This window comes from Dryobates pubescens, chromosome 2, assembly GCF_014839835.1.
Source record: "Dryobates pubescens isolate bDryPub1 chromosome 2, bDryPub1.pri, whole genome shotgun sequence".
NCBI classification, from domain to species: domain Eukaryota; kingdom Metazoa; phylum Chordata; class Aves; order Piciformes; family Picidae; genus Dryobates; species Dryobates pubescens.
The window spans coordinates 34,787,393-34,805,251 of record NC_071613.1 but is presented as its reverse complement, the minus strand read 5'-3'; the positions used below and the strand labels follow the sequence as shown (position 1 = coordinate 34,805,251).

The window sequence follows — 17,859 nt, the reverse complement described above, 5'->3', positions numbered from 1 at the left end:
ACAGAAATGGGTATCCAGACCATAATCTGAACAAGGCAGTAAAACATATACAGTTTAACAGACCAAAATGAAAAACAATGATGTGCATGAAAATGAGTGGGAACAATGGAGACTAGAAGACAGAGTAAATATTAAGATAGTGACTATGACAGAGGTAGCTGAAAGGTAGGTTTCAGGCCTTTCCCAACCACATAAAAACCTGAAAGACAGTTCATGCTTTTGGAAGAGGGACATAAATTACATCATGTACTTTATTTAGCTACTCCAGAAAGATATTAAAATAAAGATTACATGATTAAGCTATTTTCTACTGGACCGCTTTGCACTCTTAAGGAAGGAGCTGATTATATTCTTTGAAAAATGATCCAAAATGTATCTAGACAACAGTGGACTAAAATATTGTCGGGATTTTTTTTTTTATTTAGAGATTAGAGTAAGACATGGATAAATACATACTTCCACAATACAAGGAAAGAGTGCTGTATAGTACTGGAGAGAGGTAAAAGCTAGTCTTACGCAGACTGTTTGTGAGATAAATCAGCAAAAGCTTTTCTGATGTTGGCAATAAATGCAGAAAAATTGTTAGTTTCTCTCACTTTGCTCTGGAACTCTGCTATATGGTCCAAAGGAGGAATACAGGAAGTCACTAAAACGACAAAATTTTCCAAAAGATTAGGCTATAAAAAAAGTTCAGTATTGGTGGTTTACCATCCTCATGAAACAGAAACGTAGTTTCTTTGTATGTTTTAACTTCCTCCAGTACCAGAGTAGCCTATTAAATATTTCTTTCAAAGACAAAGCCTCAAAGAACACAATTTTATTTTCACACCTCCCACTCAGTGCCATGCTCCCATCTGAATTGTTACAGCAATCCCCAGTAATCTGTGGCCTGATCAAAAACTGAAATGCATTCCTAAGTGTTTTTGTTGCTCTGTAAGCAAGCAGTCAAAACTGATGTAGCCCTGCATGCTATAAACTTCTAGCTTTACAGTGTGGATTTGAATTAGTAAAAACAGAAATCTCTTCAGTCCACACCTAGAGGCAGAGCAGAACAGTAACATCCATCTAGTAGATACTCAGCACAGTACTCAAATTACTACTGCTGTTCTTTGTAACTGAAATGAGATACATATTTCAAAATCAGTGTTAAGAGCGGAAAGGACGTACCCTTACAGGAGAAAAACGTTAGATTTAAAGTTTTAATCATTCTCCTATATCACATAACTGCAGTGGTTGTCCACAATAGTTTTCTGCTCTTTAGGCTTCTTGCACAAGTTGAAATATGCCTGTCAACGCATATGCTCCTCTAGCATAAGCAGAAGTAGCAAACTACAAACTGAAGCATCTATGTCTGTGTATCGCTTCTCTCTCCTGCTTTGCTTGCTAGATACAGAGCAAACAGGAACTATACACAAATGGAGGGGAGTGAAGATAAGCAGTTCTATTTTCATAGAAATTAACAAGAGCAACTTCATTTTAAAATACATTGCACCTGCAAAATTTTGGAAGTAACAGGTTACAATTAAACAGCACTTCTCTTCTGCCTTCCCCCCCGCCCCCCCCCCAGTCTATGCATCCGGTTCTGTCCTCTTAAGTATTCAGAATGCACATACCTTCATACTCTCCTTGTTCATTTATGGAAAGAGTAAACAGATATGGCTTGTCAGGATCTTTGTGGTCAATGTGTCGGAATATAAACTGTAATTGCTCATCTAAAACAGACAGAATTATCACCATTAACCTCTGCTGGATCATCACAATGATTAAAAAAATAGAAATAAAATCATGATACGAAGCTACAGTTTCAGTATTCTTATAACACAAATTAAGCAACCCTGGTCTCTTTGAAAGACAAACGCACTTTGACATACTGCATGTAACCATTTGAGAGGCAACAGTAATACCTGAACTAAGACAGCTCTTCAGTTGTTAGCGTGTTCTTCTCTGCACAACCCAACATTAAATGCATTGCATGACTGCCCATGGGAACTAAAGAAACTTACTGTGAATTCTGCGTATCTCCAATCCAAGCCGCTTCTCAAACAATTCCTTACACTTGCATAGGCGTTCCTGTCTCTCCATAGCTGCTTTGTTTTTAGAAGATATTACTAGAATTGTAAAAACCACTATAAATATCAAGGTAAAGGTAAATTGAACATACAAAAACATTTAAAACAGTAGAAGTACCCATCAAGTGGTAAAAACAATTCCTCTTCTGATTAGTAAAATGTCCTTACTGTCCTTTGCTTACTTACTTCCCTTTTTCTTCTCACACTCTTCTTTAAGCTCGTGGATGCTGTCAGTCAAGTCCTTGTTTTTCTCTTTTTCTTGATTTAGGTTAGATTTTATTTCTGTCAGATGCTCCTGATTTTCTGATACACGTTGGCTCTGATGGAGAATCTCTGAAAGGAGGCAAGAAAAATGCAAATATATACAGTTGATTAATTAGGTCCCTGCTATTTAGTACTTATCTGTATTTTTTTTTAATTAATTACTTGAACAAAACCTAGTGAAATGCATGCTATCTCAGCTTAAAGTGAAAATTATTCAGAAGAGAAGCTACTAACTACAGAGATCCTCTGGTACTTTGATCAAATGCGGTTTGTTTAGGGTGCCAGCACTATGTACATCTTCACAAGGATGGTGGATCCTGTTCACAGACATAATTTGACAGAAAGCAAGCAATGCAAACATGTCAGAGTTGCAATTATTTTTACCATATTCTGAGATTTAACTACAACATTCAGAAGTCAATCCTAGGCTGATAGGTTGAATGAATTGTACTACTAATACAATTGTATTACTAATACTGTGATTCTCTAAGTAACCTCACAATAATTAACTTTACTAAGCAATGTAATATACTTTTTCTACTGCAGTCAGCAAGTTTTGGTACTTTGTTTTTTAAATACTTCAAGCACCAAACCCACTACACAGGAAACTGTTTATCAGTCCTTTATGTTTTTATATCATCAATGATGGTCCAATTCCTAGTCTGGTGGAAGGCATCCCTGCCCATGGCAGGGGGGTTAGAACTAAATGATCTTTGAGGTCCTTTCCAACCTAAACCCATTCTGTGATTCTGTAATTAAGTTTTCCAACTAATTGCTTTTGACTTGCAATTTACATCCTATAGCCAGCCAAATATTTGGTTTCATTTCTACTTTAATTCTGATGTTATTTACTTTTTCAAATGGGAACTTAAACATACTACTCACTGTAAGAAGTCAATCTTAGAAGTGTTACGCAGAGTAAATAAATCATTATACTGTACCATTGCTATACTCATTAATTTTATCAATCATCAAGTCCTCTTCTTTCAGCTTCTTAGACCATTTCTCTGTAATGGAAAGTTATTTCAGTTATCTGAAGAAGTCTGATGATAACATGGAAGTAGAGGTAAGATGAACATAAACGTTTTACCTGAAAGCACTTTTATGGACTCCTTGCATAAATCTCTTAGTGATAAAGACTGACTGATCTGTTCCGAACCATAAATGTTTTTCAGTTTGGTCCAAAACTCTTTCATTTCCCTTTCTATGGAGATTATTTCGTCTTCAGGCTTAATATCAGACATAGTGCTGCAACGAACTGAGACGAGCAAGACAGATGCAACAGTTAAAACTCACAGAATAAACCTCCTTCACAGCATTTGTTATCCCTTCGGCTTCTTACTAAAAGCTCTTCCTGTAAGTTGTTTTTGTTTTTAGTGCAAGCAGTAACGGCGGGGGCTACGTTTCTTTTACTACCCACCCTCCCCCCCGCCAACGATTGGTTACCTGCGCCGGGAAGCCTCACACTGCGCTGGGGGCCGCCGCCGTACCGACAGCCGTTTCCAGGGGGGCGGCAGACCTCAGAAGCACCCCGCCGCCGATCGCTCACACCTTTTTGCCGTCCGCCCGCAGGTCTCACCCAGAGCAAAGCCTCCCTCTCTATACTTACAGGCCGGGCCGAGGGAGCGAATAGTTTCCTCTTTCTCTGTCCCGCGCGACGCTAACAGCGGCGGGCTGCCGTGGCCCCGCAAACCAGCAGCACTCCCCAGCACGGTAGTACCTGCCAAGCTCCGCACGCAGCAGCCCTGCCTGTAGGAACGCAACAAGGAGGAAAGCGGCACACTAAGGCCACCCGCGCCCACCAACTTTCAAACCGCCAGCAACTTCCCGCCTCCCGAGAGGCTGCTTTCTAACTGCGTGCTGCCTCCCGCCCGCCTCTCAGCAAGCGCATCGCTGGTTGGCTCAGCCGCCCCTGTGCTGGGAGTTGCCGATGCTGTTGCGTAGGAGCGCGGTGCCATGATGGGCAGCTCAGGCTGCCTTCCTGTGGAGCGTTCTTGGGGCGGGCGGAGCCGGCTGGGGCCGGTCGGCGTAATGCTTCGAAGGGGAGGCAGCTGTGACTCCCTCTCTTTCCACTGGGAAACGTCTGTTAGGATTAAAGTGTTTTGTCAGGGTGGCGGCTGGGCTGTCTACAGCGCCGGGCAGCGAGGCCGGGGGAGGTAAAAAGCCTGGTGCGGTTTGTCACAGGTACGATTCCGTCCTGAGAGAAACCAGACACGAACTGGTGAGCCGGCTAGCTCCTTTCTGCTCCTCTGAAGCTAGAATTTGTTTTCAGTGCAAAGTTTGTTCGTGGAATGTACTTGGGGCGACTTAGGCATAAATTCTGTGACACTCATAATTCTCTAAATGCCCCAGGCCTGAATTATCTTAGGAGTGTGGAGCTGTTTGTCATTAAAAAACACAACAAACCACCCACCACTCACCTTCTGTGGCAGGAGACTGACATGCAGAGCTGATTCAGGCCTGTGCCCAGGCAAAGGCTTGTCGTAAACCCCCTCGTTGTGAATGTGCTCTATGTGACACCAGGCCTAATTGTTTTTCAGGTGGGTGTATTTCCCTTTGACTCCAGTTACAAACTAGTTTGTGGTCCCAGTTACCAGCCTTCAGTTTATTGTGGAAATTATTTGCTGATGGTTTTGTTACCATAGCTAAAGCTATTCAGCTATCTTGGAATAATGTAAAATTAGTAAAGCTTTGAGGATTACTGGCTGAAGCCATCAACTCTTTTTCCTCATTCCACTAGACAGAAAACAAAGTGAGCTGAAATCACCAGCTGCTAGTTGCATTTTTGAGGAATAACTGTTACTACTGCTGGGTAGAACTACCCGGCTGTAATTCTCTCTTACTTGACTTGTACACCTGCTCTCCAGTTTCCTCAGTCCTAAAACTAATTACTAGACCACTGTTTCTTTTCTGGTTCAGATGAGTGTGCTAAAGTTGGGCTGGTTCAAAGATCATTATCCAGCCACATATAAATTAGGGCACTATGGAGCCTGTACCTTAAGGGTTGGGTTTTTTACCTAGGACAATTTTGCTCTTTTTCCCAATCGGACCTGAAATCTAGCCAAGTGAACACTACCACTATAAAGTTTAAATGTTGCTTCTGACATCACTAACCTGTGTCACCTCAGCATGTAACTTTGTGAGTACACATTTTTCCCAGCTGCTGCAGTTCAGCAAATATAAATTTGATTAATCTAATCAAATCCTGAATTCTAATCTGTAATCTTTTGGTGGGTTTTTCAATCTGGTCTCCTCTTGTTAACATAGATAATGGGTTCATCCTACAGTAGCTGGCACTAGCTCTGAACTGGTAGGTATCTTTTTTTCATCAGTGACATTTCTTTAGGTTTCATTAGTCTTCATTTGATTTAGACTTCTATCAGCCACTTGCTAGCACAATCCACACCTTTTAACTGATCTTTCTTCTGACTGATTTAGGAGTCCTTCTGCAGAGTTTTCTAGAGACATTAACTTACAGTACAGCCTATCCCTGACTTTACTTTCTCACTATGAACTCTCTGCACAATCATCTTAGAAACTGCATGTTTAAATGAAGCATCGTGATTTTAGCAGATGTTAGTTTTCTGTTCAAACCAACAGCTTCTACCAACCACAAACAAAGGTGGCCTCATGACTCAAGCTAGCATGGGTCATATGGTTCTTAAAACCTCCGTTAGGTCTAATTCAAGAGGCTCCATAGCCAGATACACTGTCACCAGACTTTACCGTAACTCTAGCCCAGGCACTTGTTCTGAAATGGTTCTTTCCTAAACATTACATTAAGTCACAGGATGGTCGTGAATGGAAGAAAGTGTCAACAGCAATTTATTCTAACACTATGAACGTTGCTGGAGATGATGTAATAACCTGGTCTAGTTGAGGATGTCCCTGCTCTCTGCAGGGAGGTTGGACCAGATGACGTTTGGATGTCCCTTCCAGCCTGGAGCATTCTGTGATTCTATAATTGTGCCATATACCCTTTTTTCTGCATCTTCCAGCTCTTCATGTATGTCTGGTAACCCAAGTAAAGGGCCCTTGAACTTACTTACTTACTTGCTTACTTACTTACTTACTTCTGAGGTGTACACTGACCACAGCAGGGTGACAGTGCCATCAAACTGAAGGGCAGGCTGTTACCAGCACAGATCTGTTGCTTGTTTTCTTGCTAGCCCAAAGTCCATACCGGGCGATTCCAGCGCTGGGTTAAAGAGTTGTTTATAGCTGGTTTGGGGTTGGAGAAACTGCTAAGGGAACCCAGAATTGAAGAGCTGGTGCTAATAAACAGACCTCAAGCTACTTCTTGTGCCAGGTTTCTGACCTCCCTGAGCTATGGTTAGCAAAGAGCTAGTGTCAGGGATTGGAGAACATATAAATAAGCCAGTGAATTTATTAGAGAGGGAACAGCATTAAGGCTCTGGCAATCTGCCCTTGTGGGTCTGGAGTCCATTTCTGCTTGCAGTCTGTGGAACTAGAAGGATTTTTATACATTGTTAAACTCTGCTTGTGATTTCTATAATAACTTGAATTCTTTAGATTTGACTTTTTGTGAACATTCCATACATTGTATTCCATAGATTGTTCATATCATTTTCACTGTTACACAGATAGACACACATAAATACAAAGTGTTAAGGTCAGGCAGTTGTTGTTATATTGCAAGCATGAGTTTATCTGACTTCCTGTATTTCCATAGTTAATTTTAGAGCAAAGAATAATGACAGTGTAATAACAAGAAAAAAATAGATTAAGTGGGCTGAACCACGAGCAGGCAAACCAGTTCATGCTAGTGTTTGCTAAATCTCTACTGATTGGTCCAACGCTAAAGAAACCTGATATAAACTAGGGCTGCCTGGATCCAATCAGCAGAGCTTGAGGGAATGCAATATGAAAAGAAAGAGAAGCTTCTTGAAAGATTCTTCCTAAGTCTAAGATATATCTTCACAGTGTTTCCTCTGGAAAATATTCATACTGAGGAAAATGGCTATCAGCTGTTGCATACAGTATCTGCTTGTGAACCAACTAAATTGTTAGTTAATCTTTGTAGCTGGTTCAGTGCCAATGAAAATACTGATGTGGAAATTAATGTTATTGTTCAATTAACTATGCATAATGTACCAGAAGGTTAGGCCCAGTACATAGGCCTCCATTAGCAGTGGTTTAGAAAATATTTGCTTTGATGGCTTTTCCTTCCCTTGCAAACATTTGCTTAACAACATCTGATATCTGTTATGTAATATTTGCTCTAATATGTAGGTGTAAAGCAGCTGTAAACATTTTATCCTCCCTTCAGTGGATCATCACCATGATTATTGTTTCAACATCATTCCCAAGAATATAAAATTTTTGGATAGTTTCTTGTGTTATATGTCTTGAAACATAAATCAAGAAAGTATCTTGTTATAGGAACAGATAGCATTTTAAAGGTTTTTGCTTTGCACTAGACTCATTTGATCATGTGAAGGTCAAACCGTGCTTCTGTAGTATCAAAACAAGACAAAGCTTTGATTAAAAAGCTTAGTTGCATACAGAGCCTGGCCATTTTGTAAAGATCACTACTTTTCTTGGCAATTCTGTGTACTAAAATTCAGCAAATTGTTTTATTTCATGTATTATCTCAAGTGACTTTGAAGCACTAAGTGCGTTACAGAAGCATTTTGCAATGCTTTTCATAGAAAATGAGAAAAATTCTGTTGAGGAAGTATTTCTCCTTTGTTTCTTTGAGTTATTAAACATAGTACTTCAAGACATGTTTCACCAGCTTTTTCTGCTGGTTATGAGAGCTATGAAAATCTTTAGTGTCTCAGACACTTAGAGGTTGCCAAATGTCACAGGGACAATAAGAGATGACTCATGTCAGTTGTTGATTGCCTGTTGAATGAAGCAGAATTTTAAGTGCTTCCAGGCACAATGAGAACATCACCTGAACCTGCCTATCTCACAGAAACCTGCTGACCTATTCCAAAAACTTCCCGCTTTCATTTGTAGCATGGATTTGTTTGGGGGGTTTTAATTCTTTTTTAATCTGACTCCTCTGATTTGCCTTGTCTAAGATGTGGATGTAAGTGTTCCTGAAACAACCAGAGAAAGTGTAGGATAAAATTAAAGCTTGTTCATGTTTGCATGTTTGTCCTCTGTCACCAATCAATTTGATATTTACACTCTTTATAAACTAGACTGAAAAACAGAAGAAAACCTCTGATTCTCCACAGTTCTGCATACTGAATCCAGACATATATAAAAGAGTGATGTTTATTGTTATTTTAAATGGGGGGAAAAAGGTAGCAGAAGGATATTTTCTCTAGTAATAAAAGTTGTTCCAGAGAGATGTTTCTGAACAGGTTCTTGGAAAAGAACTGAGGAGAGGAAATAATTCTGTCAGTTTATTTGCATGACAGTTCCCTTACTAGACACCCTATAAAGCTATAAGCGATATGGATTAGCAAATACTGCAGCTAAAGCATTAGGAAATACTTATTGTTGAAGTATCCCAACATTTCAGTTTTGGAAGGGTCTTCCTTGAAATCAGGTAATACCAGCTGAAGTAAATTATTCCATCAATGTGCAGAAAATATTGTAGTAGTTATTCAGAAACAGTGCATAGAATGTTAAATCTCTTTTTAGCTGTAGTCTACATGACTCCATGCAACTGGTAGCAGTAAACATTTAGAGTGTAAAACTGCTAAAACTTTTCTAAAACCAGATTATTAATATCTAAAGTACATGTGAGTAGCTAAAGTAAATGTGAGATTGTGCCAGGGAAGTCTTCTAAGTACATTTAATTGTCATGCCCTGTTTGCTGAATCTGCTTAATGTTTCCATGTGACTTCCCTGACTACACATAAAGCTCTGTTACGCTGTTAAGTCCCTCTTCAGCAAAAACAGTTGAGTAGTACATGTCTTTGTTTCCACAGCTTGTATAGTTTAAGTGCCACGGAGGAAGCCATATGGAAGTGTGCAGCTGCTTTTGTTTTCTGATTGTAATTGTTTCAGCTGCATGTATAATCTTTAATAGAAGATGTGAAGATGTCTGAAAAATAGAGCCTGATAACTGAAGTTTTCCTCTTGCTGCTCTGCTGATATCAGATGATGAAATCACTAGACTTTGGGTATCCACTTAATATCTTGTGAAAAAAGGTTTGTCAATTAGCCACCTCACAAATGAACATAGTCTTTTCATATGCTATAGTTATTAGTACTAGCAGAGACAAATCTGATGTGCTGGTACATTACTTGTTGTATACTCTTAAAATCCTAGTATCGGCAGAATCTCTTGGCTGTTTGCCCTAGAGAAACTAGTGCTTCACTTGGGAATATTTCAGGGAGATACAATCATCTCTTCTCAGCCTTGAAATGGTTTGCAAAGCTAGGCTGGGCAGCAAGAAGCACGGCTACAGTAGGTCAGGTTTCACCTCCTTCTGGCAGAGGTGTGTAGGACTTGCATCATGTAAGCAATATGTGAGAATGACAATAGTGAATGCGATGACTCAGACTCAAGACATTGTGCCAGACATTGGGCTTCTTGTATGAAGGAAACAATTGTTTTTCAGTGCTTTGAGAATACTGCTGATTAAAAATAAACCTACAGCTCAATGGCATTGTTGGTATATGGATGCTGGCTGTATTTTCCATGACTGAAAAAGTGTTGTGCAAAGTATTAGACGCAGCATGGTAGCCAAATTCTATTTCAAATTCTGTTTCATTTGTACAGCTTTGATGACAGTTCTGCAGAGACCAATTATTTGTGTATTCTTTCTGTTCTTTATACAGGCAACACTTAATGAAGTCTGAACATTAGTAATGTCCATCCTGCAGAGAAATGAACTGTGAAAAGATTCAAGCAAACATGTTCCAACTGTTCATACAAAGGATTGCATAAGTCACGCATTACATTTCCACAAAACTTTCCTCACAATTTGCTGCTGCTCAGCATGTACTTCACTTAGTTTCCTCCAATTAAAATTTGCAAACAGAAAAGCTTTCCAGTGCTAACAGACTCATGCTTTGCCAGAGATTTGGAGCCACGTGTTCCAGGAAAGGCTGGGTGCACCACACCGATACAATATAAAGGCAATGTCAATCACCTTCTCTCACTTTTTAATAGCTGCCCTCCGTGGTTCTTGTTCTCCATCACTAGAAACTTAAGATTAAAGGAACTTTACTCTGTTTCAAGTACAGTTTAATGCCCTAAGATGGATCTTCTTCATAGCAATGGCGTGCTCATCATTCAGCATTTACAGAGGGACTACAGGGCTTACCAGGATTTCCTTAATTTTATGTCACATGTTGGCGATCCCCGGAATATATTCTCAATTTATTTTCCTCTTTGGTTTCAGCTCAACCAAGTGGTTGGTACTAAAATGATATGGGTTGCAGTAATTGGTGATTGGTTCAACCTCATATTTAAATGGTAAGAAGTTTGATTTATTTTAAAGTTTTCTATTTTTCATGATAGTTACTATATATACCTCAAGTTCAGAAAAATTTCTGTGAATGATGTATTGTGGGCTTTCCACTGTAATTATAAAACAGGAATACTTAATACATGTTTGAAACGGCATTTTGATAAGAAGAACCTATAGTATAGAACTATTACAGAATAGTTTTGGCATTACAGGGCATTGTAAGATTATTTATTGTGCTCTGCTGAAGCCTTCTTACATAAAAATCTTTTTCTTTTTTTCTTTTTTTTTTTAAATTCAGGATTTTGTTTGGCCATCGCCCATACTGGTGGGTGCAGGAAACAATGATTTACCCCAATCAGTCGAGCCCATGCCTTGAACAGTTTCCTATAACATGTGAAACTGGACCAGGTAAGAAATGTTGGAGATTACATTAGTACATGTAATAGAGATAGTGGCTTTTGAGGGGAGAGGATGTGACTTCTGAAAATTTTATATGATGTACAAATCTCAGAGCTCATGGTTAAAGTAGCACCAAAGCACAGGAATTGGAAAAGGAAGAAGTAAAATGTGATAGGTGTTTGATGGCTGTGTGACAGGGATATTTAATTCCTTGGCTTTAGACAATGCAGTTGAGGGGGATTTGTGTTAACTGTAACTCCTATTAGAATGAAGCTGCATATTGGGAAGGAATTTTCACATAATTTCTGTCACAGCTCCAGAAAGAGTGAATCACCTGCTTTGTGAGGTCACTTTTATGAACCAACAACATCATCTTGGGGAGAAAAATTCTGCATTAAGAGTATTCCAAAGCAGAATAGGGAGCTGCTGAGTTTGAGAGCTTGTGCAGTGTTGCAGGAATTATTCAAACCACAAAATCCAGTAGATGGTTCAGTGTAAACAGCAAGTGTCAGTCTTATAATGATCAATAATCGATCATATAATGTATCACAAGTGGAAAAAAGAACTGCTGTTCCCAGAACCACACAAAGGCACTGAAAGGGTGTGTATATTGGGGGGAGGAGGGGAAGGAGGAATTAACAAAAATGTACTTTTTAATGTATTTTCACTTTTTTATGTCTCACTGTTTTCTCTGTGGAGATCAGCAATACTGCTAAAGTTAAATGAGCTTGTGCAACCCTAATATATGAAATAACTGCTTGCAGCTAACTCACTGAATTTAGTTTAATTCATTGTACAAGAAAATATTGATTGTGGTGCCATATCAATGCCACTGCAAGCTTTTGAGTGGCTTGCAGAGCTGTATTTTGTTGAGAATACTCTGCATTATATCCCATTGTAAGTTTGAATGAGAAGTGTAAGCCCTTGTATCAGGCAGGGTTTAATAATGCCTGGTCTGTGTGTGATCTGCAATCAATTCCAAGTGAATTTGTTTGGTATGTAATCCAAAGTATTGAAGTCCTTCAGATCTTCTCAAAATTCTTCAGAACAGAGCCTATTCAGCACCATGTAATTCCAAGGCCTGAATAAGAAACTAATTACTGTTTCATTTTGATTCATTGAACCAGGAGGCCACTCTTCTTGTTACTTTTCTTCCTGAGGTAACAAGTCATTCCTGTTTCTGTCCAGTGCGTACCACTGTCATACCAATTTCTTATATGACCACATTATCTCCACCTCCACATCTGCCCTTGACCACTGACAATTCTCTTGTTCATCCTTAACAAGAGGAGGCACAGTCAGTGCAACTGTTAGCTGTCATGGGTATGAGTTTACATGGTGCTTCACACCATGTAGAGCTGCAGCCACATATGTGAGAAAGGTGCATCCAGATTCTGCTAGGGCAGCCTGAACCCCAAACTCTGCAGCTCAACAAAACTGAATGCTGAGGAAACTGATTTTATGGCTACATGGTAAGCAGTCCAGAACCTGAATTTGGGTTGTTCTTCTAGAATGAGCAGAACTAAAACCCTGAGGTCATCTTTTCTCTGGTATTTGTCAGGTTTTAAGAACATAAACCTTAAGGTGGAGTTTTTGCTGTTTCTAGGAGGTAATTTGCAGATGAAACATTTTTCCTAGATGATGGTGCTTGTATGCAGCATTATGATTTTGTTATCAGTGACGTTTGTTCTGTTGTGAGGTTTAGAAGTGTACATCTGTTACACAATTAACAAAATAATTGATAGTGTGACTACTAAAGAGAGTGCCAGTCATTGTGTTTGTCGTCCCTAGACATTCCTGCTTTGCTCCTTCACTGAAATATGCTTTTGATTTGCAAACGTAATTTTTATCTGCAAAATATTCTTTTGATTTGGGAAAAAGAGGTTACAATAATTTTAAGACTCATTTTCTTTTACATCATGCCAGCACACTTTTGGTTTTGGTGATTTTCACAGTTGTAGGCACTTCTCTGTGGATTGCAGTAAAATTAAAATTACACATATATTACTATACTTGGACTAAAAAGAAATTATTCTTATCTCTATGTAAGAGTGTGTTCCCTGTTACAGACTGTTGTGAGTACAGCAATTAGTCCAGTGTGTTAGAACATCATTTGATGTGCCAGTTTCGCTGATAATATGCTTCCAAGCTTGCTTACATTGTGCAACATCTTAAAATTTAAAGTAAAGCATAAAGACACAACTCCTCCCTCCCACTTCAGATACTTTTCTAAATTTATTACAAAACTATCAAAAACAGTTATCTGGATTTTAGTATTACCAATAAGATGCAGATCATAATCATCACTGCTGACTCCATGATAGTTGAAGGAGCCCATGAAAGGCAATTTGGGAGTACCATATAAAGTTATACTGGCACTTCAGAGTTTTACAGAGGATAAATCTCCATTGCACCCCTTAATTATGAGGTAGCCTATCCAAACCTACCTCATCTGAATTACGTACTAGGGACCTAAGAGAGCCCTGGATGCTCTAGTTTTCAAATCACAATTCTAATCTAAGTGATGGGAAAAATACTATACTTTCCAATCGAGGTATCAGATCACACCAATATCAGATCACTGAGCTGTTACCTTCTTGGTGTCAGACAAATATTCTGGATCCCATGTAGGTGAATCTTCTGACAAATTCATACTGAGAAAATTTTTGAGAACCAGTTGACAGTCGTTCAGCTTTTGTTAACAACTTTTTCTAAAGAGTTAGGTGTCTGAGTAACTGCCAGTAGACATTTTCTATATGACAAATGTTGCAGTCGTCATTTAAAAGCCTGAATATTTCTGTCTTGTTTTCACTAGGAAGCCCATCTGGACATGCCATGGGATCTTCCTGTGTTTGGTATGTAATGGTCACAGCAGCACTTAGCTACACAGTTAGATGGAAAGATAAATCAGCAGTTACCCTTCACAGGTCAGTGTCTTTCCATTATGCTAACTCATACAGATATTTCTTTACATACATGCCATGTTTTTAATGAGCTTATTTTAACCAAATATTCGTAGCCAGTTCTGTCTAGTTTGTAAAAAAAAAAACAACAAAAAACCACAAAACCCCAAGTGTTCACTGTGATCTACTTCAGTTGAAGGAAAATAATAATAAGAGGATTTATCTGTTTGTAGAGATTGGCATTTATTTGCTTACAGGCATTGCACACAGTATCTCTGAATCAGCTCCTGTTAAAAAATGTATCGTTTTCAGTGTTGGAAAATCGAATTATATTCATTGTCTTTGCATGTTGGATCTTCTGGTTAGTGCATAAATTTACTGCTGCAGTGGTAGTCCTTCTTACCTCATTTTAAAGCAGGTGCACAAAATGTTGGCAGTTCAGTGTCACATGTTACTCAGGTTTGTGTAGTCTTGCAATTGCTTTGATGACTTTTCTTTCTAAGCCTGACAAGGTTGTTCCCATACCATGTGAATTTTGTTAACAAATAATAGAACCTCTACATTTAAGTATAACTTCATGATGAGAAATACATTCAATGTATTAGTGCTAACTTAACTTGCCATTGATGGCTTTCATCATTAGAACCATGGTGTCTTGGACCTAAAACTGCTGCTGCAGCCCTAGATATGGCTGCAAAAGCAACCGTTCTTGATAATGTTTTCATACCAATTTCCAGTTTTTAATCATCCCTACTTGTAAACCTCTGCTTGGTAAAAATATGAGCCTGACACAAAGGGGCCTGATATAAATTAGTAGGTGAAATATCAATTTAATTTTTAAGCATCTTCCTTTTCCTTTTCAGATTGACATGGTCATTCCTCTGGAGTGTTTTCTGGATTATCCAGATCAGTGTATGCATCTCAAGAGTATTCATAGCAACACATTTCCCTCATCAAGTTATTCTTGGAGTATTTGCTGGTAATGCTGCCTTTTTTCTTTTTTTTCATTTTCAACATATATGCAAAATCTGAAAAAAATAAGTATGAGGAAAGGCACGAGATTTTTATTAGTGCTTCTGAGCTTGCAAGTCTAGCAGTTCTCTTCACTCTCTAGAAGATCAAGGATTTGATGATAAAGGAAAAAATTGCAAGGTAGAATATATCTGCTATAGAGGGGGAGCTGTTGTCCATGTGCCAGTTGATGCTGGCTGCATTGTGTCCATGCTGTCAGAGACTTAACACTGTCTGGTTTGTACTGGCTGCATCTGATCTTTATCTGTGCTGCCTGTGTGGAAGGTATCAGAGAGGAAGTTGCTCCTATATGGCAGTAATCTTACCTCTCAGATCTCATCCAGGCACAAAGTAGCATGCGTGCATTGCGGACAAGAAGAGGGCCAGAGGCCCGGGGAGAAAATGGCAAATTAGCAATGCAAACTCCCCAGGGTGATTTAAGAAGCTAAAGTGTGTCTGTCAGAGTTACTTAAATGTGTTTCATATTGGTATTTAGGGAGTTCAATACACAAACTATCTCTCTTGTATTTATCTAGGATTTTCAGGAGGGTGACCAGAGCATTGAGTGGGGGCTGCCTGCTCACATTTTTTTTCACAGATGCAGGGCAACCAGGGCAGGACCGGCTAACAGCTTGCATTGCAGTCCAGCTCTCACTTTTCACAAACCAGGATAAAATGAGTAAGAAAGAAGATAAAATTGTTCTGTGTCTTCAGCACTCAAAGCCTGTGTGGGAACTAGTGTTGAATTCTGCATTTCTGGAGCCAGTTTTTGAGAGAGGGAATCTTTTGGAAAAGGAGTATTCTAGTTTATGCCTGATGTTTGTTAGGTTGTCATCTGAGATATGCAATCAGTCCTAAGGTGTGCCTCTTATCAAAAACATGCAGTGTTTGGTATTTGACTTTTTTTTCTTCCAAATTAGCATTTTGAGTGAGAGAAGAGGCTTTGTAATATACTACAGAAGTGGTAAATTGTGTGTGTGGAAGTGTGTGTGTGTGTGTGTATATGGATGATACATTTTTTGTTCTTCAAAAGTGTGTTGGTCCCTGTAACACTGAGTTTCTAATCCACAGGCATTCTTGTGGCAGAAGCATTTGAGCATACCCCTGCTATTCAGACAGCAAGCTTGAGAATGTACATAAAGACAAACTTATTTCTTTTCATCTTTGCCTTTGGCTTTTATCTAGTCCTCAAGCTTCTTGATATTGACTTGCTATGGTCTGTTCCAAAGGCCAAGAAGTGGTGTGCCAACCCAAACTGGATAAACATCGACACAACTCCATTTGCTGGACTGGTGAGGAATTTAGGTGCACTCTTTGGCTTAGGTCTCGGAATTAATTCTGAAATGTTCATCTTGAGCTGCAAAGGTAAAAACAGCTGTAAGATAAGTTTCCGCATATTGTGTATAGCTGCTTCTTTAGCTACACTGCAGCTGTACAATTTTGTTAAGATACCTACTCATACTGAGTATCTGTTCTACATTCTCTCTTTTTGTAAGAGTGCAGCTATGCCTCTGACTGTAGTTGCCTTGGTTCCATACTGTGTCCACTTGTTAATGAGGACAACTGAAAAGAAACTTAATTAGATAAAGTTTCCAAATGGTTAGCAATGTGGGAACAGATGCGAACTGTTCAAGAACCCTCCACAAAGGCAGTTATGCTCACTCCTGTTAACCACTGCATCTTTGATGTGCTCCTGGTAAGTAACCGGTATATCCAAATCAGTACATTCACAAATGACTTTGGCAGCTCAGAAATAATAATTGCTGATTTTATTCTGAGAAATATTGCAACCACACTGCAGCATGGTTAGAAATCACCCAATACTCGGGGTGATAACAAAGTTTTAAAGCATAAGCAACTAGTTTTATTTAGTTACTTGGTGGTCGTATTGTTCTGTCCATCTCCAGCTAGAAGGTGCTTCACGCCTCGGTTGTACATAGTGATACTCAATATTTATTTTTTTATATATAAATACTGTGTGTTAAACTGCTAAGTAATGGTGTGACAGTGTCACACTGCCTACAACTGTACAGCTGTACCCAGATACTGTGAAAGAGGCCAGCGATAGTTATCAGCAAGGCTTTAGACTTAACTTATTGAGCTTCCTGAGCAAAACAGCTTCTGATTAAGATAGAAGAGAAAAAAAAAATAAAAGTTTCTGTTGATTAGACTCTGTAAAATACATTTTTTGCATTATTATGTGGGTTTTGTCACTTTAACTTTTTGATCACATAAATCATGAATGAGAGAGATTACACCTTTGATACTGAAAATGCATACATACGGTATACAAGTACAGCTACACAGAGCAACAAATTAAGAAAGTTGTTGATAATGAGATTATCTCAGCATATCACCTCAAGAATGTTGCTCATGTTCCTGTGTTGCAAAGGTAAATTAGTAGTTGTGTAAATCATGAAAACACCATTGCAGAATAAGTCATTGCATGTTTATATTCTTGTGAGCTTTGTTTACCTAAGCACACCAGTAACTAGCATGTGAAATACATTTCCTGTATGCTCCAAATAGGCAAAGGCAAGTACTCTTTTTATTCATTCGCCTACTCTTGCATGATCCTTTTGGTGCGCAATGGTCAAGCAATATTTTGCTGATTCCATCTCAATTATTAGGTACTCAGGCAGCATAAGGCTCTAACATGAGGGCTCTGTGTGTATGATCTTACAGCAATAAGGCTTAGAAGATGAAAACATGACATCGCTCCTAGACTTCCAATTAGTTGTGGCATAATTGAGCTGGAAAGAACCTTATTTAATTGGAAATACAAGGTGAATAGTTTGAGTTGGCCCTTGG

The 17,859-nt window shown here is 38.9% G+C and overlaps 2 protein-coding genes across 2 annotated transcripts; one reads left to right on the top strand and one right to left on the bottom strand.

Annotated features, from left to right (window-relative positions):
• Window positions 1–512: 512 nt before the first annotated feature.
• On the bottom strand, window positions 513–3,592 carry SPC25 (SPC25 component of NDC80 kinetochore complex). Its single transcript, XM_009905512.2, has 6 exons — window positions 3,424–3,592; window positions 3,275–3,340; window positions 2,256–2,402; window positions 2,004–2,108; window positions 1,614–1,712; window positions 513–646 (listed from the first exon to the last, which is right to left on the bottom strand). Exons 1-6 carry the CDS (start codon window positions 3,575–3,577, stop codon window positions 513–515), a joined length of 705 nt encoding a protein of 234 aa, XP_009903814.2. The 5' UTR covers window positions 3,578–3,592.
• A 6,930-nt stretch (window positions 3,593–10,522) lies between these two features.
• On the top strand, window positions 10,523–17,173 carry G6PC2 (glucose-6-phosphatase catalytic subunit 2). Its single transcript, XM_009905480.2, has 5 exons — window positions 10,523–10,740; window positions 11,034–11,143; window positions 13,950–14,061; window positions 14,901–15,016; window positions 16,120–17,173. The coding sequence occupies exons 1-5, from the start codon at window positions 10,523–10,525 to the stop codon at window positions 16,629–16,631; spliced, it is 1,068 nt and encodes a 355-aa protein (XP_009903782.1). The 3' UTR covers window positions 16,632–17,173.
• Window positions 17,174–17,859: the final 686 nt, after the last annotated feature.

Coding starts and splice junctions, on each gene's coding strand:
- SPC25 (XM_009905512.2), bottom strand. CDS start 3,577: ATGTCTGATATTAAGCCTGAAGACGAAATAATCTCCATAGAAAGGGAA. Junction 2,403..3,274: donor AATTAATGAGTATAGCAATG/GTACAGTATAAT, acceptor GCCTCCTTTCAG/AGATTCTCCATCAGAGCCAA. Junction 2,109..2,255: donor GTGTGAGAAGAAAAAGGGAA/GTAAGTAAGCAA, acceptor TTACAATTCTAG/TAATATCTTCTAAAAACAAA.
- G6PC2 (XM_009905480.2), top strand. CDS start 10,523: ATGGATCTTCTTCATAGCAATGGCGTGCTCATCATTCAGCATTTACAG. Junction 11,144..13,949: donor AACATGTGAAACTGGACCAG/GTAAGAAATGTT, acceptor TGTTTTCACTAG/GAAGCCCATCTGGACATGCC. Junction 14,062..14,900: donor TCAGCAGTTACCCTTCACAG/GTCAGTGTCTTT, acceptor TTTCCTTTTCAG/ATTGACATGGTCATTCCTCT.